This window comes from Culex quinquefasciatus, chromosome 1, assembly GCF_015732765.1.
Source record: "Culex quinquefasciatus strain JHB chromosome 1, VPISU_Cqui_1.0_pri_paternal, whole genome shotgun sequence".
Classification (NCBI taxonomy): Eukaryota; Metazoa; Arthropoda; class Insecta; order Diptera; family Culicidae; genus Culex; species Culex quinquefasciatus.
Window position 1 is genome coordinate 71,157,816 of NC_051861.1, and position 22,046 is coordinate 71,179,861.

A 22,046-nucleotide genomic window follows, 5' to 3' on the forward strand; every position below is an offset into this window, starting at 1 on the left:
CCAACCTGGTGATTCAAAGCATATGTTGGAATTTAGTAGGTATTATATATACTGTTTAGTTGTTTCTCCGTTCCATCATGTTTAAAATTAGATATTTATTTGATTACAAATTTCACAGATCACAAATTTCTGGGTTCGGACAATTCGACCGGCTTCTAATCAAATTTTTCTGCAGGTTGAGAAAATACTGAGTTCTTTCGCTGGTTTCAGCGAACTTTATCGCGTTTTGGCGATTGATTCCATGTCCGTTTAAAATATTTCTGGAGAAAAAGGTCAGTAATTCAGTGCTGTTAAACGTTAATTAACGTTAACGCGTCCGTTAATCGTTAAAAATTAACGTGAACGCGAACGGAGCCTACGTTGATCTTAACTTTAACGTGAACGGAGCACGTTGATTAACGCGTTAATCCCCAACTTTGAGGGCCTGTAGGGTAGGGTAGTCATCAATGAGACACTTTTGGTTTTCAACTTTCAACGATTTTTCTAATTTTTTCATCAGCATTTTTTAATGAGCTTTTAGTTGCATAATCTTTCTTTTAATGTGTTCTAACATTGACCAAAATATGAGATCGATCTGACGTCTACAGCCAGAGTTATTCAACTGTCTCATTGTAGACGCACTTGGCAGGAACAATGAGACAGCTGGGGAACAATGAGACACTCTACGGAAATCAACATTTTTCTAGCAAAACATCATGTTTTTGTATTGTTCCATTGCAGGTGACCTGCCTTGAACATTTTAGAGCAATTTTGCCAACATGAAACTTTTATTAACAAAAGTTACACTAAAAAGTATTTAAATTTTGTAAAATCCATGTATTAATACCAAATAACTTTGTATTTTTGGTTAAATGAAGTTTAAACTTTATAAATATGCCAAAAATCACTTTTAATTCATGTTTTGAAAGATTTCCATCGATTTTGAAAAGTTTATTGAAGAAAAATCAAAGTGTCTCATTGTTACCCATGGGCTGAAATGAGTGGGGAACAATGAGACAGCCCTGGAATCTGGGTATATTCTAAATTATTGCCAAATCTAATGAAAGGACCTTGTAGCCCAACTCAATCTCTATGGAACGTCGAAAGAAATTTGAAGAAATATTAGTTTTGGTGGAAATGGCAGCCTACGAGCGAAAAATATTTTTGTCCATAATTTACTTTTACACCCCAGAATCAAACATTTATGAATAACTTGTCAAGGGAGCGTCCATAACCAAAGCCACTATTATGGCAGACGTGTATCCAGTAGACACACCTTTCCCCCAAATATGAGCCTGATTGGTTGAAACTACGACTTGTGAGAGCCATTTTATCATTGTTCCCCGTGTCTCATTGATGACTACTCTACCCTATCTTCCAAACGGTATCATCTAGCGGGTTACTTCCAATTGCATTTTACGGGCATTAACTGTGACTATGAGGTCCCGGTGAGTTAATTTGTCCAAAGTGGCCACCGGTTCCGGCAACCCGGAACATCCGTCAAGCATGTTTTTTGAAGCTTTTGTCATTCAATTGACATTTGAGCCAATGTTATGAAACGTTGTTTGTAGTACATAGGTATATTGACTACATTGGGTCAGTTCAGGGTATCTGTGGCTACTCCGGAACCGATTCCAGGGTACCACGCAAATGGTTCCGATGATTGTGATATTTAAAAGTCGACCTGTTGCTTATCAAACTTTGTAAAATTAAAATCTTTAATCATCTATTAACATGCCGGTGTTCTTTGACCCGATCGGACCACTCCGGAACCGGTTACCGGTTGCACCGGAGGAAGTGACGTATGTTCCGGGTTGCCGGAACCGGTGGCCACTGTGGACAAATTACCTCACCGGGACCTCATAGTCGCAGTTAATGTGTGTGTGTGTGTGCAACCAACCAAACGGGACCACGCGGTCACTTCTTACAAATTGAGTTGTTTCCATGTATTTTAGATTTTACATTCTATACATGCAAATAACTCGCATAGGCATTTGGCAAGTGTTAGCTCTGCCGAGCTTCGGTGACCCATTTCTACGCAGGCTAGCCGTGCGCGAGGTACCTCAGCTTGAATCGACAAGCCCCGCTCTAAAGAACGTTTGCGTCGATCGGATTCAAACGTTATTTAGAACTTCCGAGTCCTTATCAAATGGACAAAGACCCAGCACGTATATAGTTTGTAGTAATAGTATTCCTAATTTTACCAATCAAAAGGACGGGGGATCGAACCCCGACTTTGATTTTTTGTTTATGTTTAGTGTTTCAAAAATTCATATTTTCTGAACTTTCTCGTTTGGAGCAGATGGGAATCGAACCCAGGATCATTCGCTTACAAAGCGAACACCGTAACCAGTCAGCTACGGCTGCTCCATATTTCCAATTGGAAGTTTCTCACCCGAATAGTAGAATCATCCGTCAAACCGGCACCGGCACAATCGCATTGGACTCGACCAAATCGATAAGGGCGTTGTAGCTTGAAGATGTTAACCGCAATTGATGACTCCCGTCGGATGTTACAGGTCATTAAAAATCTGCAAGAACATCGCAGGAACCCACCACAACCGTACCGAGCTGTAACACTATCGTTCATTCGAAGAACACAACAACACGAACATTTTTTCAAAATTTTCGAACCGCGTATTTTCGGACACCGGAGTTGACACCCATTTCAAAACAAAAAAAAAAACTTCTTCAAGCGGCTTGACAAAAGATCTGCCATCGTAACCCACTTTTGTCGGTTTATCGCCCGACAACTTGAAATCTCAGCAGGCGTTGTAATCACTATCACCATCCAGCAAAAGCTGACCAAGTTTCATCGCCCCAGGCAACGTTCTTCCGTGGACTTCGCTCACTCAGCTTGGACAACTTACTCCACTATTTATCTTTTTTATGTTTTTTCACAAATTATCACACAAATGCACGAATTTGCTCCTCTTCTAAAATTCAATAACACACCAAAAGCACACCTCACAGCAGCTACACGCAAAATTAGTCATGTCCACGGAACTTGGGCAATAAGAAACCGGATTTCCAACCGGAACAGTCCGTAAACGGCAAGACACCGTCAGCACTACAACAAATCACTCACAAAACGTAAAGACCGACCAAACTAATTAACTAAAATTCCATTAGAAAAAATATTTTTCAAATTCTTAAAGAATAAACGAAAACACGCGGAGCAAAAACATGAAACGTCACGACGCGCGCACGGCTTACTTCGAACCGGACCTCATAGTCGCAGTTAATGCCCGTAAAATGCAACTGGAAGTAACCCGCTAGATGCTACTGTTTGGAAGATACAGGCCCTCAAAGTTGGGGATTAACGTGTTAATCAACGCGTTAATTAACGACGTTAAAGTTAAGATCAACGTAGGCTCCGTTCGCGTTCACGTTTAGGTTAACGTTTAACGATTCCGTTAAGTTAAACGTCGTTAATTTAAACGTTTAACAGCTCTGCTAGTAATCATTTTTTTTTGCTGTTTGTGTGTTTTTGAATACCCCTGACTCAAAAAGGTTACATACAAGTAAATCGGCAAAAATGTAAGAGGTTGGTATGAGCACAAACTTAAACTTTTTGTTTAGTCTGTTTTCAAGGCATTAAAATACACATTTTCATCTCTTAACATAACAAATTTGAAGACATTTGGTTGTACCATTGCTGAGATATAGCTATTTGAAGTTAGCAGTTTCAAAAAACGGGTGCCCAATATCTCAACACTGATTTGACCAAATCGACTCAAAATTTTGGTGAAAACTGGTTAAACCAGTGTGCATGAAGTTTATCAAAAAAAAAAAGTTTAACATTTTTATACAGTTTTCATGTAAAAATTCGTCAGTTATTGATTTTTGTATTTTTCTAAGAAGCAAAATTCAAAAATCGGGCTTCGTCATGCACATGGGATGTCTTGAGAGTCTTTCCGTCTCAAGATATTGTGACACTTGTAAATCAAATCTGTGTTTCGAGTTCGTGTAATATGAAATTTTGTTATTTTCTACAAACACCTTAAGGCAGTTCAAAACACCCGAAAAGCCCGATTGTTTATTGGATCTAAAAAAAATCCAGAATTAAAAAAAACAGAACAGATTTTCAAAAAAAACATATAATTTACTTTTCTTATTCTTAAAATTGCTGTTTTTATATTATCGATATTAAAATGCACATATCGTACTCCTTCGGCAAAATTGTCATTTTCGACATTCAGTTGCTGAACAACTGGTAACCCTAACAGTACTATAGCACACACATCAAAAGGGACGATTCATTCGAGTCGGTTGCAACGACCGAGGGCAGTAGAATCAGAACGCATTTTAGATTGTAGACCGCGCCGCACATGTGTGTTTTTGGGTGGTTCACACTCACGAGCGATAAAACGTAGATGCTTAATGGTAAAGGGTCAACACTGGGAGACACGCCCCATGCATCATATTTTGCAAGAAATCAGGATACCGCCAAGAACAGTTTGAAACGGGTTTAGCCCTTTCTCGTTCCTATAATCTTGCAGCAAAAAGGATTTAAATTTTCAGGGTAGTCAACACGACGGGAAATGAAATTCGCATTGCCCGTTTCATTCGTCACAGACATTTAGGCCCTAATAGCGGTAGCATCATCATCAACACTGTTTCTGCCTGGATAAAACCAAGATCGACCTGGGTGATTCACCAAAAAAAAACATCAAACACCTTCATACCAGCTGCTGCAAAACATAGAGGTAAAGAGAGCCTAAAAGCGTGGTACAAGCACAACATAACGTAAGGAAAGAAATTTGCGCGCCTAGAAAAAAATGTGACCTGGAAGAGAGCTTTTCCTTTTTGGCGAGATCGAGCAGCTGCGGCTGGCCGGATACATGCACCTAGACCTAGAGCAAAGGAGACTGGGGATACGGGTTTCTATACCAAACTACAACAAACAAAGCTAGAAGCGATCAAACCAACTTTGTCTCTCCTATGAGCGCACAGCAGGCGTGCTCAGGTCAGGACACAACAAATTAGGCAGAAGCCAAATTGCTAGGCTATAGCTGTGAAGCCATGTAATAATTATTGCTTCGATAAGCAGGTTGTAGCAGTTGTAAAAAAAATGTATGATTGATTCATTCAAAAACAACTGTGCACTTACATGAATATCCTTTGAAAACTCTTCTTATACAAAGGTAGCACATAAGTTATATTAGCGTAGGATGCACTCAATTTCAAATTAGCGTTCTAAATAGGAAATTTAAAATTTTATTGAAAATTATTTTGGGTTTATTAAGGCTACTTTAATTTTGACAATTTGACAACATTTAACATATGCTAAATGTCCAAGTAAATGTCAGTAAATTTAAATGTTCGTTTCTAAAATTATTGTTTTTCAGTACGTTCTCAAGCTGATTGGGACAAGACGAACTAATAATTAGATCGTTTTTTGATAAAATTAAATCATTTAGCGGTAAATTTTCATATTATCGCTATGTATTACATTGTGCATTATTATTTCTCAATAAATTATGTTGTTGCAACAATTCGTAATATTTTAATGCCTAGATTCCATATGGTACACTTGCCTCACCTGAACAAAGGTTTTTAAAATTCTTACAAAAAGCTATTTTGCTTTATATGTTTATAGGACCTATTAAAAAACCCCAAAGGATTTAAAATGGATTTTTAATTGAATTTTCAAAAATAAACTTCGCGGCCCTTCTTGACAGAAAAAGTCCTACTTGACAGCTCGTTCCAAAGGGACCATAGTTAATCCATCGAAAAAATGTTGTCTTGTAAATTTATTTTTTACGCAAAAAAGAAAAAAAAGTGATCAGAAATGGTTTTTTAATCGTGTTTTTACAATTGTAAATAAAAATTGACATAAGGCTTTAGGACCCTATTGTTTCTTTTGCCCCATATGATCGCCTTGCCCCACTTTCCCCTACTTATCTAGAAAAAATGACATTTTAATAAAATTAACTGAAAACGAAACGAAAACGTTCAAAAAAGCCGCTCATTTTATTGAGCGAGCGAAACTGAGCGTCTCTTTAAAAAAGAGCAGTTGTACCCATCATTGAAGTTTTACTTTGAATAAAATAGAACTATTCGTATCTACTTTGTATTTCATCTATTTTGACGCACGTTGAGAAAACAAACATGACGATTTGTGGACAAAGCAAGACATTTTCAACTTGCTATCGGTGGTTCAACCCTAGAGATTCAACAATTTGATTTATCAAATTCATATCGATACCCAAGCTTTTTTTAGGGCGGAACTCCCTTAAGGGACCATCCATAAACCACGTGGACACCTTAGCGGAGGGGGGGAAGGAGGGGGGTTGAGCGATTGTCCACGCACCATACAAAAAAGATTTGTTTTCTGAGATTCTATAAAAGTATCCACGTGGTTCATGGATGGCCCTTAAACGGAACAATCGGGTTTGACGCATGATCGCGGTAGAAGAAAATACGAATAAAAAAAAGAGGTGGGCAAAACCGCTCTTTTTTAGGAGCCACTCATTTTCGTTCGCTCATCAAAAAGAGCCGCTCTTTTGAACGGCTCTTTCACTCTTTTTCAAAATTTGAATGAAAAGGTTTTTTTAAGGGTCGTATTTTTGATAAAAAAATAAAACTCAAAACGAAAAGTTGCCCTTGAAAACCATAGGTCTTGGTAGTCTCTATGTCAAGATTTCCAATCGAACATAAACATTTGAGTGGTTGGATGGCATCCAAACTTAAATTTAGGTTGCTGGAAAAAAAATCTATTAATTTTATAATTGCGTTTATTTGTAATGCAGATAGTTTTTTTTGGAAAAAATATTCTTTGAACTCTTTTCTATATTCTGATTTAATCGGTAAAGTCTATAAATGGGCAAAAGGGTTTATTTTTTTTCAAAATCTCTATACTATTCAGTAGATTTTTGGTAATATTTTACAAATTATGCCTTTTATTTCAAAAGCTCAAATTTTTATTCCGGTAATACTTTAATATACAACCAGTTGTACAACGAAAAGTTTTTTTTCATTTCGTTTAGAATTTCATTTACCTTTGGGATTAATTTTTATATGCATTGAAATATTTGAAATTTCATTTTCAATTCTCAAAAATAAATTTTGTAATATTTTTTTTTTAATTCAATAAATCATATTTGTAACAAAAATCATGGCATTTTGAACCGGTTCTTCCAAAAGACCGGAGCCGCGGTTCTTTTTTGTGAGCCAAGGTTCGTTCCCTCTTTTCAGTGAACCGGCTCTTTGAGCGGCTCGCTCTTTTTTTGCCCACCACAAAAAAAAACGGTCGGTGGCGGTGGGCCAAATGTGTACACATGCTCTTCCACACTGATTATAATGTTTGTTTTTTGGAAGATTCTTCGTTATTTTATTATGCATCTCTGTGCTTGTCGTTGTCGTTGTAATTACATAGTACTGTCGCATAATACATATACTATGTTTCACTGAAAAGCCGAAGTGAGTTTTTTTTAAAACAAAATTAAAGTTTTTTCAATATTATTATTGTGATTTGAAAAGGTACAGTAGTAAATTGCTGTCATAATAATAATTAGTTTTAATTTTTTGCTTTTCTGGTGAACTTTTTTCGCTTTATTTTTTTAGACTGAGTGTTACAGTGTTGCATATGCCTTTATGTTTAGGTGGGATACCGAGCATGCACATAACTCGGAAAGGCAATATCTTACGGCAGAGAAAAACAAACATTGAAAGAGCACATGTTTCGTCCCCGCCAACCGGTATGAGAGTTAAGTCAAACCATGTTTTTTACTATTTAGAAGAGGGCTTATCTCTTTGATATAAACATAAAATGTCTGTCCAGCTGAAAACCAACTGATGGTTAAATCCAACTAGAACCCTTTCAACGCGACGAAAAGAAGCGAATGTGGCCCAGATTCGCGCGTTGAAACAGTATACTAAACTGCCGGTGGAGGCCAATGGTTTTAATTCTCCCTCCATCAAAATCCCCCCTCCATAACTCAGTTAAATTGTATAATAGGACAAAAATAAAACCACCCCTCGAACGTCAACGGATCTAAACAAAAAAAAATGGACCCGGGTCCGGAACTGTTTTCTAGTAGTTTTAAACGCATCGCGAATGGGATATCAAGTGTCATCAACTGTGCGCTCTGAAAACAACTGCTCTACATTTGTATGAACCTCGTCACTGCTCTGCTGGTTCCTCGGAATAGGTTACCGTACCTACCTACATTAGATTTGCACTGTGGTAACATTTGTGCGAATTGTTTAATAAAATAATAAATTCCACTCGGGTGGCCCCTGCAGCGTCGTTCTAGATTTCTCTACACAGTTATTGGTTAATTGGTCTTAATTGATTTAGGAGCTGGTGGTGAGAGCTTGTCGCATAAAATCCATAAATGAGTTCCAAGAATGTTTGGAATTTATATTAGGCTAAGATGGCCGGTCGAATAGAATTTCCAAATAAAAAATTAATTACTTAAACGTTGAAACATACGGTATGACAACTGAGTATTTCATAATGTAAGACAAAAATAATTTGATTGCAACATAAAGCCTAATTTGAAGAAAACATTCGTTTTGCGAAAAACCAAGCTTACAGAAACAATTCAATTAACAAAACCAAATATATCAAAGATGAATTCGGGTCATTCCGCGTCAACTGGGTACATTTTTGGACTCGACCTTCACCGATTTAGACCAAACTTGGAGGGAACATTCATCTATCGATAGTTAACAGAAATCTCAAGTTTGGTGCCGATTGAGCCATCCCTATTTCTGTGCTACCGCCAAAAAAAACCATAAGACTTTCTTCTGTTTGCATTTTATACGAAATTGTCCAAGGAATTCATTAAAAATAAAATATCAACCCTCAAATGCCTTCCAATATTTTTTCTTTGCAGTTTATGATTTAAAACGTGATTTTCACCCATTCATTATATTTATATATATATATATTTTTTTATCACCATAGTGTTCCCCGGACAATTTTACATAAGAATCAATGCATATCTCAAACTAACCCAAACCATTGCCGAGAAACAGCCCTTCAAAAATAAAAACTCTGAATTTCCTATACAAAAATAAGCACGAGACCTACGCTTGCGCTCAAGGCTTACTTTCAGGGGTTTGCAATTCAATGAACTAGTACATGGCGCAACCAGTTTTGCATACAAAAAATGCATTTTAAAATATTTTGGTTAATTTTTCTTCCATCTGTTTATTTTATTTAGAAGTGTCAGGATCAGGGGGAATATGAATGAATTTTAAAAAATGTGTAAGATTTGTCAACGCCAGTTAGGGGAATAGATCTGGATTTTTTTTAAATATCCACATGGTTTATGAATGGTCACTAGGGTGTAATATGGTTGTATGGAAAAAAATGAAGTTGTCCAAATTTAGTGAGCACAGCACTTTTTCAGTTCCTATTGGGGTACTCAACAACTCCTCAAAGTTTGGGACCGATTGGTTTATTCCTCACTTTGCGCAAAGCGATTCAATTTTCCATATAAATTTGTATGGAGAAAACCATTTTTTTGGATTTTGATATTTATTAAATCCACGTTTCATGCTATATCAAAACCGGTCACATGCGGAGTCGGGCCATATTTCAAGCGACTCCGGCTTCTGAGTTAAGCCGACTCCGACTCCGACTCCAGCCTACCAACTCTAGCCGACTCCGACTCCGACTCCAGCTTTCCAAAATTTGTTGACTCCGGTTCCGACTCCGACTCCGACACCTAATCTGTATTTGAAATATTAAATTGATGATGATAAAAAAAATGCATTTTCAGCACAACAATTTTCTGAGTCAATTTGAATTTTGTTGTTTGAAAAACAACAAAAGGAACCAGGAATTAACCTGAATTATAACAAATATTAAACAATAAATAAGTTCGTAAATTATAATAAATTGTTTGACGACTCCGACTCTGACCGAGCCACGTAGCCCAGTGGTAACGCTTCCGCCTCGTAAGCGGTAGATCGGGGTTCGAATCCCGGCTCGGACCAACACAACTGGTGATCTTTTCCCTTCTGGAATCGATTGCTTAGTAAAGGGAAGGTAGTGTATCGTCACAAACTGGACCTTATCACGACACCTTAGGGAGGCGACCTATGGAATGTTAACATTAACCTGAACATGTTAACATTAAGTTGAGAATGAAACTGCCACTGAATCCGCTTTGTAAATGCCGGCCCCGATACTCTTCAAGGGTGTTCCCTTCAGGAACTGGGAAAGATTTACTTTACTCCGACTCCGACTCCGACTCCAGGTCCCCAAAAAGACCCGACTCCACCGACTCCAACTCCACAGCCCTGTTTTATAAGTCTTTTTTTTTTTGCTTTTAAAGCTTTTTTTTAGCTTTCTTAAAATAGCTGGGCTATGAATTTTTGAATAAGGGGGTCAAAATGGGGCACCCTTGGCTTTTGGCTTTAGAATGGATTTAGTCCAAATTTATAGATTTAGACGTCAAATAACAACACCAAACCAAAAACCACGTTTGAATTCATTTTATTTTCCGAACCATGAGCAAAAATGCAAATTTCTTTACACAACCACACAAATTCTATTTACAAACATACAATAAATCAAAATCCACTTGGGGACAGAATGGAACTCCCTTTTCTTGCCCTATAAAAACAATCAAAAGTTATAAAAATTAAATTAAATGGATTATTTCACTCCCCGTAGCTTCACAAATCACGTTTAATGCAGGGTGGCCACCAGATTTCGATTTTCAATTTCCCGGTTTTTTCCCGGTTTTTTTCCCGAGACCAAAAGGAATTTTCCGGAATGTTTTTAAACCAAATTACAATGTTTTTTAGGCTAACGTTGGTATCAACATACTTTTGGAACGCATACATTTGGTTCAAAGTTTGAGTTCCGCAAGAAAGCTTTCAAATATCTTGAGTACAAAGTAAGTAAGTTGAAAACGAAGCCGATTTTATCTGTTTCCAATCCAAACCTCTAATTTTTCTAATGATTGGGATTTTTCATCATCATGCTCTATAGATTTTACAAACTAAAAATAAAAAAAATCTTTTTTTATTTTTTAGAATGACATAAATTATTATTAGAAAGCAGGAAATGGCATTTACAATTTATTAACTTTGTAGCAAAGATTTGCAAAAGTACATTGTTATCAACATTTATATAAATGCTCGTAAAGTTTCTTTGAAAAAAGGTTTTGTGTATTCAAGAAGAACGATTCTTCCAAGAATTATCAATTTATCAGTTATTATTTTTTGGTGAGTACTTTCTTTTTAACCAAAAAATTCTTTTTGAATCATTAGTCCAAACAAAAATGTATCTTGACACTTATTTTATCGATTAAGTATCTTCGGTAAGTTGATTGATGGGATAAATTTTCGAAAATAATTTTAATTTAGAAAAACTGTCTGAAAAACCCAAAACACAAAATGGTAAAAATCATAAAAATGATCGAGCTGCGATTTTTCAACAACACATAAGGCTGGTACAAATTTTATTTAAAGTTTTGTCCCTCCTTCAAAGTTGCCCCGAAAAATCAGGGGGCAAATTTTTTTCATAAAACATCTAAATTTTAAGCGAAAATTGAGTGTAATCAGCTGAAATCTATTTAAAATACATTCCCCTGCGTTTGGAATCATTTTTAAGCATGTTTGGGTTGATTTAATAATCTTTTGATTTTTTTTAAATTTCCGGTCTTTAATATCGCAAAAAGTTTTTTTCCGTACATTTTTTTGAAGACTAATAATTGCAAAACAACTGAACTAGTGTAAAATGCATTTTTAAACACTTTTTGCATTCAAATGTTGAGACTTTGGCTTGTTCTTCAATTTTTTTATATTTTATTTTTTTTATTTTTTTACACAACGTCCATGTACATTTCATCAAATCAGTTTTCTTTGTAAAGCTTCAAAATAAAATGTTTTTCTGTATTTCTTAAACTATCTGCTGAAAATGCCAATCAATTTGGAGATATTCTTTCTGTAAATTAAATTTTCACTGACTTTTTTTTTTATTTTTTCTATTTTTTTTCTTCCATATTTAAAAAAATGGTATAAATTTATGATGACCGACGAATTGTTTTTGGAACAGAGATTTTTAAACTGCCCAAAATATACATTTGAAAGATTTTCAAAAACTGTTTTGATTTCAGATTTAAACATGCTATTTAAAAGTATCTTTTAGAAGTTGTAGCTATTTTCAATAAAAAATCATTCTATTTTATCTTTAAAAAATCGAATGGTTGAGAAAATTCTTTAATGCTTTCTTTGAAGGACAAATCTTGATCATTAAATTAAAAAAAAATATTTTGATTTAAATTTTATTGAAATCTAATATTTTAGCAAAAAAAGGTCGAATTCACAATATCAAAATTATGAAACATATGATTATTTTTCCAAATATTTTGAATGTTTTAAATTAAACGGTGGTTGGCACAATTTACAAATTTGAATCAAATATTCGTAGAAAAAACAAAAAGAAAAAACTCTAAAACGGTGCACGTTATTTTAAATTCTTAAAATTTCTTAACGAATACAAATTATAGGTTTATCATTCAAATATTTTTTAAACATTTTCTGATTGGTCAAAAATAATTCGCCCGTAATTCACTGAACCTTAAATATGGTTGTTAGCTTTTGCATCAAATCAATTTTCTTTTTTTTCTCTTTTCAAATTCAAATCAATTTTCTTTTTTTGCTTCAAATCAACTTTCGAAATTTTCTCTTAAATATTTCGTTTGAGGGGTTTTTTCTGGACCCCCTGAGACCGCTCGTGGTACCCACAGGGGTACATGTACCCCAGGTCGAGAACCGCTGCTGTAGAGGAAAACAAAATGTTAGTTTTCGCGAATTCTTCATTTGGGACCATCCATAAACCACGTGGACACTTTTTTGGGAATCTGTTACCCCCCCCCCCCCTTCGTGGACAATTGTCCATACAAAAAAAATCTTTTTTGTATGGATCGTGGACAATCATCATACCCCCCCCCCCCTAATGTGTCCACGTGGTTTATGGATGGTCCCTTTAGAATAACAGGAATAATATTTTTTTTGAGAAAAGAACATATTGAATACATTAAGAGGGGCTTTTGTCAAAATTTAAATAAACTTAAAATATTTTCCCGGTTTGTCAGTCAAATTCCCGAGTTTTTCCCGGTTTTCTCCCGATGGATAAAAATCCCGGGTTTTTCCCGGTTTTCCCGGTTTTTTCCCGAGGTGGCCACCCTGGTTTAATGCAACATTAGTTGATTTTTTAGATGTTTTGATGCTTATTTGTAAAAATACTGTCTTATTTAGACATATTTAAACTATTTTCAAAAAAGTTTGTTTTATAAAGCGACTATTTTTATTAAACTGATCAAACTTACAAACTTAATGTAAACTATGTTTAAATAATTTCATATCACCTTTCAACGTTGTATTTGATAAAATGGCTTGTTTTCTATTGTTCTAGCCCTTTCAAATTTCGGCCAATTACTGTGATCTTTTTCGCGAAACAAGGAATTTCTCTTTAAGGACCATTGCATACGTTCAATAACATGAATCAAATTAATTTATTCAAAATTATTCACAATGGTCGCGTTGAAGTTATTGGAAGCAGTGTGATTTGTAGCTTAACGATTTATTTATTATTCAATCAATCGTCTAGTTCATGCTGAGCCCAAGCAACAATATCTTACCTCTCACAGCCCAATCCTGGAGGGCGTCCTCCGTGGCGTCGCCCCAGGCGTAATGATCTCCTGCTTGACCATTTGCTGCTGCTGCCGTTCGACCTCCTGCAGCTTTTGTTGCTCCATCTGCTCCTGGGCCTTTTGCATCTGGGACTCCATCTGGTGCAGATGTTCGGCGGCCTTGAATAAGGTTGAATGGTTTAGTTTTATGAAAATGTCTGGTTTTGTGTCAACTTACCTGCTTTCGCTTTTCGCGACTGCTTTTCCCCGTTTCCTTGACCGAGAAGAACATGGGACCGAGCTCGGCCAGCCAGAACCCGTCGACGGCGGTGGCGCACTGCATGTACTCCTTGGCGGTCATCACCAGCTCGTGGTAGACGACGTAATCCGGCGTGGTTCCAAGGCCGTACAGCGCCGAGGTGGGATGCAGATAGCAGGGCATTCCGGTTCGCAGGTTGACGTACTCGCCGATACCTTTGAGGCGGGCCGCCTGGTAGAAATAAGCCGAGCAGATGCACTTCCGGACGACGTCCCAGTTGGTGCCGCAGGATTGCACCTTCAGCCGCTGCTGCACGTAAATGTCCTTGAGCTGTTGGCGAACTTCGCGCACTTTGCGCATCGCTTTGATGTGGATAAAGTGTTCGTTGCACCAGTTGGACGAGTATTTGTTCATTTTCCACTGCTGGTAGACGTTCAGGTAGGTCAGGTGGTCCGACTCGGGAACCTGGAACTTTTCGCGCACGTTGTCGGCCTCTTCTTCGCGACCCTTTGGGCGGTAAAAGATGGACGGGACGGAGAGCATCGACACTGCGTGGGGGGAAGATAGAAAGTTAGAACCTTGGATTTTTTTTTCCAAAACGAGCATTACTTACCGATGATTAGAATCTCCGCACTGCAGCCCATCTGGTTGGCCACGATCAGCATCTGGCACTGGGGCGGATCGAGCGGAAACTCGGCCATTTGCCGTCCCAGCGAGGTCAACGCTCCGGTGTGATCGAGCGCGCCCAAAATCCACAGCTGGTAAAGCGAGTTGAGGATGTTGTCCTGCGGGGGCGGGTCCATAAAGTGGAACTGCAGCAAGTCGGCCACGCCGAGCGATTTCAGCAGCAGCACCGTGTTCGCCAGGTTGGTACGCTGGATTTCGGGCACGGTTAGCGCGAGCAGTTCGTCCTTGTACTGGCGTTCGGTGTAGAGACGGAAGGCTTGTCCGGGACCGGTTCGGCCGGCACGACCGGAACGCTGGTTGGCGTTGGCTTGCGAAATGGGGTAGATCTGGAGGGCGTCCATACCGATGCGCGGGTTGTATACCTTGAGCTTGCAGTAGCCGGAATCGATTACGAAGATGATTCCGTCGACAGTGAGTGAAGTTTCGGCGATGTTGGTGGCCACGATGCATTTGCGTAGGCCTTCGGCTGATCTTTGGAAAATTTTGGCCTGCAGATCGGACGGCAGTTGAGAGTAGATTGGGAGGATTGAGAGTTCCGGAGCGTTTTCGATTTCCGCCAGCCGTTCCGTAAGGACTTCGCACGTAACCTCGATATCTTCCTGACCGGGCATGAAGATAAGCATGTCGCCTTCCAGTCCTTGCAAGTGGATTTGGAGCGCTTGTTTGACGGACGAATCGACGTAATCTTCGCAGACATTTTTGCTAAACATCACATCTACCGGATAGGTTCGTCCGGGAATTGTGTACGTCGGGACATTTCCGAAGAAGGTGGAAAACTTGGAAGCGTCCATGGTGGCGGAGGTGACGATGAGTTTCAAATCTCGACGTCTGGCCACGATATCGCGCAGCAGCCCAAACAACACGTCCGTCGACAGGGACCGCTCGTGAGCTTCGTCCATGATGACTGCGGAATATCCGTCCAAATCGCTGTCTCGCAAACTTTCGCGCAGCAAAATACCATCCGTCATGTACTTAATGACGGTATTTTCCGAGGTGCAATCTTCGAAACGGATTGCATAGCCCACGTCCTGACCAAGTTTGGTGTTCATCTCGTCCGAGACACGTTTCGCCACGGACATTGCGGCCACTCGCCTGGGCTGGGTGCAGCCGATCATTCCCAGTCGACTATAACCATCCTCGTGCAGATACTGCGTGAGTTGTGTCGTCTTGCCACTTCCGGTTTCACCCACGATGATGACCACGGAGTTTTCGCGGATGATGTTCAACAGTTCCTGCCGTACGGCAAACACCGGCAGTGACCGGCGTTGCTCGTAAATCGGTCGCTTCTTCGTGAAATCCACGCCCTCGTCCTGCGCTTGCATGTGCTCGGCAAACTTTTGATCCTTCCGGTAGTCAGCAGTGTCCGTATCCGCATCATACTTGGCATCATCGTCGTCTTTCTTCTTTTCCACTCCCATAATGTTGCCCAACTTTGTTCCTCCCAGCTCCCAGTGCTTCTTCTGGGCCTTTCGTCGTTCCTTTTGCTCTCGGTACGTCCTCACCAGCAGACTTCCTTTCCGCGCAACCATCGCCATATCTGAAGTGGCATCCTTTACCGGAATTACCGGTTCCGGTTGCTTGGTGAACACGATTCTCCCGTCCAAAAACGGTGGCACCGTGTGATGAACCAACAAATGAACACGCTCAACGGCCTCCTCGTCAAAGTCTTCGTTGAAATTAATCGACATGACCACGCCGGACGTGAGCATTCGATTCTTCTCCCACAGCTCGTTGTCCTTGTTGATTTGTCGCTGCTGCGCGGACATCCGCTTAATCCTGCGCTGCTCCAGCTGTTCCTCGCGCTTCTGCAAATACTCCGAACTGGTCCCCGAAAACGGATTGTTGTCCTCGTCGTAGCCCTCCCCGATACTGTACCACTCCCGATCCAACCGAACCTGCTCCTTCTCCCACAAATCCTTATCCTCCTCGTTCTCCCACGGCATTCCGCGCCGATCCGTCCGCGGCGTTGCGCCCGACTCCTTCCGATCCGGTGCCCATTTGTTGTACTTGTGAGCCGGCGTTGGTCGCGGTGTGTCGTCCTCCCTATTCCGTCGCGACGACGACGACGACGAAAACGAACTCACCGCCGACCGATTGCTCCGCACCGACTCCGACCCCTTCGGAATCTTCGGCGTCGGATAATCCCACGAAGACTTGCGCGTGCTTGTCGACGGCTGCCGATCGTCGTCGTCTTCCCACCCGAAAGGATCCATCCGACGATCGTTCCGCGGCGTCCTCGGCTCATCCTTGTAATGTCCTGGCGTCCTATGGGAGGATTCCCCGCGGCTACTCTTTGAGTAATACTTGTGCCGCTTCCGGTCGTCGTCCCGATCGTCCCCATCCCGACGATCTCGTTCCTTCTGCGACTTTGAACTCGCGTACAAACCCTTCCCGTGGTCATCCCGGGACCGTTCGTCCAGACGCTTCCGCGCCACCTCACTCACTCCACCCGTGTAGGACGGCGTTTCGACCGCACTTTCGCGGTACTTTTTCGACGCATTCGAAGACGATGAACTAGAACTCGCAAACGATTCCTTCCTGCGGTCAACGCGCGGCGTTGATGATTCCCCGTACTCCATGTCGTCGCCGTCCGAATCCTTAAACGAGAGCCGGGCCGCTTCCTGCTGCTTGCGGGCCCGCTGGACCGCGGCCAGTTTATCCAGACCCAAAATTGAGGCGCGCGGTTTCTTGAACACATCGCTGTCCTTGTCCTTCTTTTTGATTACGAGGCCGCCGACGGTGCTGCTGCTCGGTTCCAGCTTGGATACGTCGGAGAATTTGTCCATTTTCAAACTATTTTATTGGCAAAATTATTCAAACACATTCATTGCGAGGAAAAAACACTTGCAAACGATTCCGTCACAATCAAAACACGCGATGACAGATTCACACGTTAATTGGGTTTGAGCAATATTTTGTTTTTTTTTAACCCAAGAAGATAAGTATTTCAAACAAGAGTGTACTTATTATTTATTTAGGCATTTTCTGCTGAGCGTACAACCGAAAACATAAACAAACTGAATTTAATTTATTTCAGTTCGAAAATAAACTTTTGCAATAATGCGAAACTGTTTTGTTCACAAATGCGATGCCCTAAGCAAAAATACCTCAAGGGCAATGTTTGTGGTTCCTTGGAAGGTAAGTTTGCCTCAGCTAACCAGAAACAAAACCTTATAAACTCATCCTTTGCCCCACCCAGGACCCGGACTTGTTCCGCCAGTGGCAGGAAATCCTCCCACAGCACCATCGTCAACTAAAGCAGCACGACCGGGTGTGCGAAAAACACTTTCGCGAGCAAGACATTGTTCGCTTTTGGCAGCACACGATTAACGGTCAAAAGGAGGTCATTCTGCGGGACAAACCAACGCTGAAACCGAGGACAGTTCCGGTGTACGACCACCAGGAAATGTTGGCCAAGATTGCGGAAACGGAGGCCCAGCCCAAGAAACCTGTTAGGCGGAAAACACGTGACGGGGCTGAGGGTGGTGCGGGACCGGCAAAGGTTTTGAGATTTGCATTGTCAAGATTATTTGTAATTCTATTTTGATTTTGTTTTACCAGCGTACCAAAAAGGAAGACCCTGAGGTCGAACCAATCGCACAAGTGCCTCATTCTTCCTCGGACTCAAGCGTGGTAGAATCTGCGGTTCACAAGATCAACGGAAGCATCGAAGGTCACGCCGTAGAGCACAACATCGTTATAGAAGTACTGGCCCACCCGGATTTCGAAACGCTATTCGACGAAGTGTACGAAGTCGAACTTCCGTCGACCCTCTGGGGAATCCACCGGGACCTAGACAGGACATTCATCGCCTTCACCGAATTCAGCAAAGACTCGATGAATGTCCGCAAATACCTGTTCATTGACCAATCGCTCCAGTATCGAATGTCCGTCGGTCAGCGTACGATGAAATCCGGAATACTGCCGGCTGCCTCAACGGAAGCAATTACCGAACTCCTCACAAAACTAGACGAAATCAAAGTCCGGAAGGTAATCATCAAAGGCAGTTCGTCGGTGCTGAATGAGTCGTGAACGTTTTATTAGACATAATTACGTAAGTTTACAAACTATTCCTACAAAACCTAAAAACATTAAAACGTTACTTTGGAATAAGCGACTTGCTCTGTTGGAGCTTTTCCAGCTCCAGTTGTTTCATGTAGGCGAGAAAAATCGTCCACAGCAAACTGCACATGCTGACAAAGGGAACGCGGTTCTTTTCCGGCACAACAGAAAAATTGAACGTCTGAAGTAAAGGCCAGATGCAGATGGCAACCTGAAAAGAAAGATGAATTCTTGTGTAGAGTTTCGTGTGTTGTGTAAGGGGCAGTAGACTTGTTCTGAAGCGTGGCGATAGTACACGCTACAAACATTTGTTTGTAAGGACACTTGTTCACATGGGGATAGAAGAAAGTAGGGACCTCAATTTCCATAAAAGTGTCCACTTTATGGATAGCCTCATAGAGAACATAATTCTGTTTACGGGTCGAAAGCGCTAAGAATTTGGTTACTATATTTTTTGTGATTATTTGTTACTGATTTCAAGCTCAAGTATTAAAGTTCAAACCTGACAAAGAGACTAAACAATGTTCAAAATCAGTTTTATGATACTTTTTATTTATTTTTTTCTCCTTTAGTCCAGCCACTTTGAAACAAAAATAATATGTATTTCTCAAAAAATATATGTGTGAAAATTTTCTACATCCTTTTTAATAAATTTAGAATTTTCCAGCATGGCTGAGCTGTAGGTTAGTCGAGGTTAGTCGTAATGAATTTCAAAATATTCATTTTTGCCTTCCTCACCTTACTGAGGAAAGGCTATAAAATCACTCGAAAACTGAACTTCTCAATTAGACCTCCTAGACCCACCTTCATGTATACCTATCGACTCAGAATCGAATTCTGAGCAAATGTCTGTGTGTGTGTGTGTGTGTGTGTGTGTGTGTGTGTGTGTGTGTGTGTGTGTGTGTGTGTGTGTGTGTGTGTGTGTGTGTGTGTGTGTGTGTGTGTGTGTGTGTGTGTGTGTGTGTAGGGATGTGGGTCTGTGCACAAAAAATATGCACTCGATTATCTCAGCACTGGCTTAACCGATTTGGACCGTTTTGGTCTCATTCGATTCGTCTTGGGGTCCCATAAGTCCCTATTGAAAATTATGAAGTTTAGTAAAGTACTTCAAAAGTTATGCTAAAAAACGATTTTGACTAAAGTCCGGAAGATTGTAAAAAGGGTGGTTTTTGTAAGAAACCCCAGCATGTTATACATTTTTAGAAAGGTATTTAAAAGACCTTTCCAACGCGACCAATACAATGAAGATCTGACAACCCTATCAAAAGTTATTAGCAATTAAGTGTTATTTATGCACTTTTTGGAAGCCGGATCTCAGATATCACGATGAAAACGTTGTCCGGATCTATCATGCAACCCGTCGTTGAACAGGTAATCAAAAGACCTTTCCAACGCGTTCAAAACATTGAAGATCTGACAATCCTATCAAAAGTTATAAGCACTTAAGAGTTATTTATACACTTTTTGGAGGCTAGTTCTCAGATATTTAGATGAAAACGTATTCCAAATATATCATGCGACCTATCTTTGGATAGGTAATTTAAAGACCTTCCTACGAGCGTGTCTATTTTGGATAGCATTACCCTTTGAATGAGAGGAAGGCACCAACCACCTAAGGGTGGATTAAGTAACGTTTTTACCTTATAATTACACTTGAAATATTAAAGTTGCCTCAAATAAACAAACAAACATCATAAACATACTTCAAGGTGCTCAGTGAGACTAGTTTCAAGATAGGTTGAACGCAGTGATGCCAGTTTGATCATGTTGACCAGACAAGACGGAATATTTGTTTCTGGTTCATTCCATCGATGCGTTAATACAAAATGTGTTCTGGGCGAAAATTAAAGTTCAAGGAAATTTGTGAAATTAGTTCAATTCTAACTCTTTAATATATTTTTTTTTGATTTTTGGTTCACCCACAGGAAACCGTCTTCAAAGTTGCCATCATCGATTCTCTGCGTTTTCGTTAATCCAAAGCCATAATTTTGGAAGTTGGGGACCATCCATGAACCAGGTGGATACTTTTTAAAAATCTCAACCACCCTCCCCCCCCCTACCCTCCTCCCCCCATGTAGACAATAATTGTCCATACAAAAAAGGATTTTCTAATCGATTTGGAGTCTTTAGCAAATTGTAGTCCTGATCATTGCAAATTATGATCAGGACCACAAAAATTTAGTACACTTTGAAAAATGTTAGGCCAATACGAATGTCTCTTTTTTTTATCAATAAAAGATAATCCATATTCAATAAAACTTGTTTAAATCTTTTCTTAGTTTAATATTAAAGAAAATAAAACAAAACTCCTTTTCAAATTACAAATGTTCTGATTTAAAATGGTGGGAAATTTTATTTTCACTCGCTTTCGTTCGCTAAAAGTTCATGATGCCTTGTTGCAAAACGAAGTGAAGTCATTTTTTATTCTTTTTCTGTCAGAAATGGAAATAAAGCCTTCTTGTTTATACTTTTTTCATTATCAGGTTTATAAAGAGTTTTTTTTTGGGAATTTAATTTAAAAATCAGTTTCTTTCCTCTTGATACTAACATCACTAAAACTATTCGAACTTTCCCTATCCTATATCCCTTACCTTGTACGTTGGTGGCACTTTGGCTTTGACTTCGGCGAACGATTCCTTAACCGTTTTGGACTCGAGCAAGCTCATACTAAAGTAGAAAAGGCTCATCGCCAACGGTGTATAACTAATTTGCTCGGTAACTGCCTACGATCAAAGGATTAAGTTAGAGATTTATTTGATTTCATCTGTTGCACCAAATTCAACCTTCGCTATCGCCGATCGGAGCGTTTGGGCGGGCCACATCATGGAGGCCAGCCGAATCCAACAGTAAAGTGAGGGCGCAACGATGAATCCTCCATACACGAAAAACCGAAAGCATTTCGTCCAGTCGTAGTCCCCTGTACACGAAACAAAGGAAATAAATTGATTCATTCATGAAAGTCTCTTTGGCCAAGGTGTTCAAAGGACGCCGGCCGCCCCTTAGTAAACACAAGTTGTTGCACGCGATCGCGAAAAAAACGAGGGAAGTACATTCCGCGAGCGTTGCACCAACGGGGTCAAGTGTTGGCGCGCGGCCAAGTTCACTGTCACGACGGCCTTTTAACGTCACGATTAGTATTGCTTCACAGCTGACAGAATTTTCCTGATCACTTTCGATTCGATTTTTTGCAAACTTCACCACGTACTCCAGTGCGTTCCGACGAGAGACTGCTGAATGAGACATCCGGTGGGCCATAGGAAACTGTACGTGACCATCCCCCGAGCCACTGGATACCGGTTGAGGAACACTTGGGCCCGACTAAACATCAACCGCAGCATTGTGCGTTATGAAAATGTTCGAATAATATTTATTACGTAAAAACTTCCTGTGCGCCAAAAATCTCTCAAGGATGAGTAATTCGTTGAGGAAATTTCAATTTTCGGAAGCAAGCAGCG

General features: G+C 40.0%; 3 protein-coding genes across 3 annotated transcripts; 1 reads left to right on the forward strand and 2 right to left on the reverse strand.

Annotated features, from left to right (window-relative positions):
- Nucleotides 1-13,518: 13,518 nt before the first annotated feature.
- LOC6034431 (pre-mRNA-splicing factor ATP-dependent RNA helicase PRP16) lies at nucleotides 13,519-17,410 on the reverse strand. The gene is made up of 3 exons (XM_001844696.2): nucleotides 14,456-17,410; nucleotides 13,822-14,390; nucleotides 13,519-13,763 (listed from the first exon to the last, which is right to left on the reverse strand). The coding sequence occupies exons 1-3, from the start codon at nucleotides 17,313-17,315 to the stop codon at nucleotides 13,596-13,598; spliced, it is 3,597 nt and encodes a 1,198-aa protein (XP_001844748.2). The 5' UTR covers nucleotides 17,316-17,410; the 3' UTR covers nucleotides 13,519-13,595.
- Nucleotides 17,411-17,519: 109 nt separating this feature from the next.
- On the forward strand, nucleotides 17,520-21,077 carry LOC6034432. Its single transcript, XM_038248790.1, has 4 exons — nucleotides 17,520-17,667; nucleotides 17,729-18,031; nucleotides 18,091-18,583; nucleotides 20,517-21,077. The coding sequence occupies exons 1-3, from the start codon at nucleotides 17,590-17,592 to the stop codon at nucleotides 18,559-18,561; spliced, it is 852 nt and encodes a 283-aa protein (XP_038104718.1). The 5' UTR covers nucleotides 17,520-17,589; the 3' UTR covers nucleotides 18,562-18,583; nucleotides 20,517-21,077.
- On the reverse strand, nucleotides 18,541-21,929 carry LOC6034433 (mpv17-like protein). The gene is made up of 4 exons (XM_001844698.2): nucleotides 21,797-21,929; nucleotides 21,375-21,508; nucleotides 21,183-21,314; nucleotides 18,541-18,802 (listed from the first exon to the last, which is right to left on the reverse strand). The coding sequence occupies exons 1-4, from the start codon at nucleotides 21,927-21,929 to the stop codon at nucleotides 18,629-18,631; spliced, it is 573 nt and encodes a 190-aa protein (XP_001844750.1). The 3' UTR covers nucleotides 18,541-18,628.
- Between the last annotated feature and the right edge of the window lie 117 nt (nucleotides 21,930-22,046).

Bases quoted from the DNA above. Each gene is read 5' to 3' on its own strand.
- LOC6034431 (XM_001844696.2), bottom strand. From the start codon at position 17,315: ATGGACAAATTCTCCGACGTATCCAAGCTGGAACCGAGCAGCAGCACC. The intron at 14,391-14,455 runs GTAAGTAATGCT...CCCCCCACGCAG, and splicing joins TGCGGAGATTCTAATCATCG to TGTCGATGCTCTCCGTCCCG. The intron at 13,764-13,821 runs GTAAGTTGACAC...ACCTTATTCAAG, and splicing joins GTCGCGAAAAGCGAAAGCAG to GCCGCCGAACATCTGCACCA.
- LOC6034432 (XM_038248790.1), top strand. From the start codon at position 17,590: ATGCGAAACTGTTTTGTTCACAAATGCGATGCCCTAAGCAAAAATACC. The intron at 17,668-17,728 runs GTAAGTTTGCCT...TGCCCCACCCAG, and splicing joins TGTTTGTGGTTCCTTGGAAG to GACCCGGACTTGTTCCGCCA. The intron at 18,032-18,090 runs GTTTTGAGATTT...TTGTTTTACCAG, and splicing joins GTGGTGCGGGACCGGCAAAG to CGTACCAAAAAGGAAGACCC.
- LOC6034433 (XM_001844698.2), bottom strand. From the start codon at position 21,929: ATGCTGCGGTTGATGTTTAGTCGGGCCCAAGTGTTCCTCAACCGGTAT. The intron at 21,315-21,374 runs GTTGAATTTGGT...CTTTGATCGTAG, and splicing joins TCCGATCGGCGATAGCGAAG to GCAGTTACCGAGCAAATTAG. The intron at 18,803-21,182 runs GTAAGGGATATA...CTTTCTTTTCAG, and splicing joins AAGTGCCACCAACGTACAAG to GTTGCCATCTGCATCTGGCC.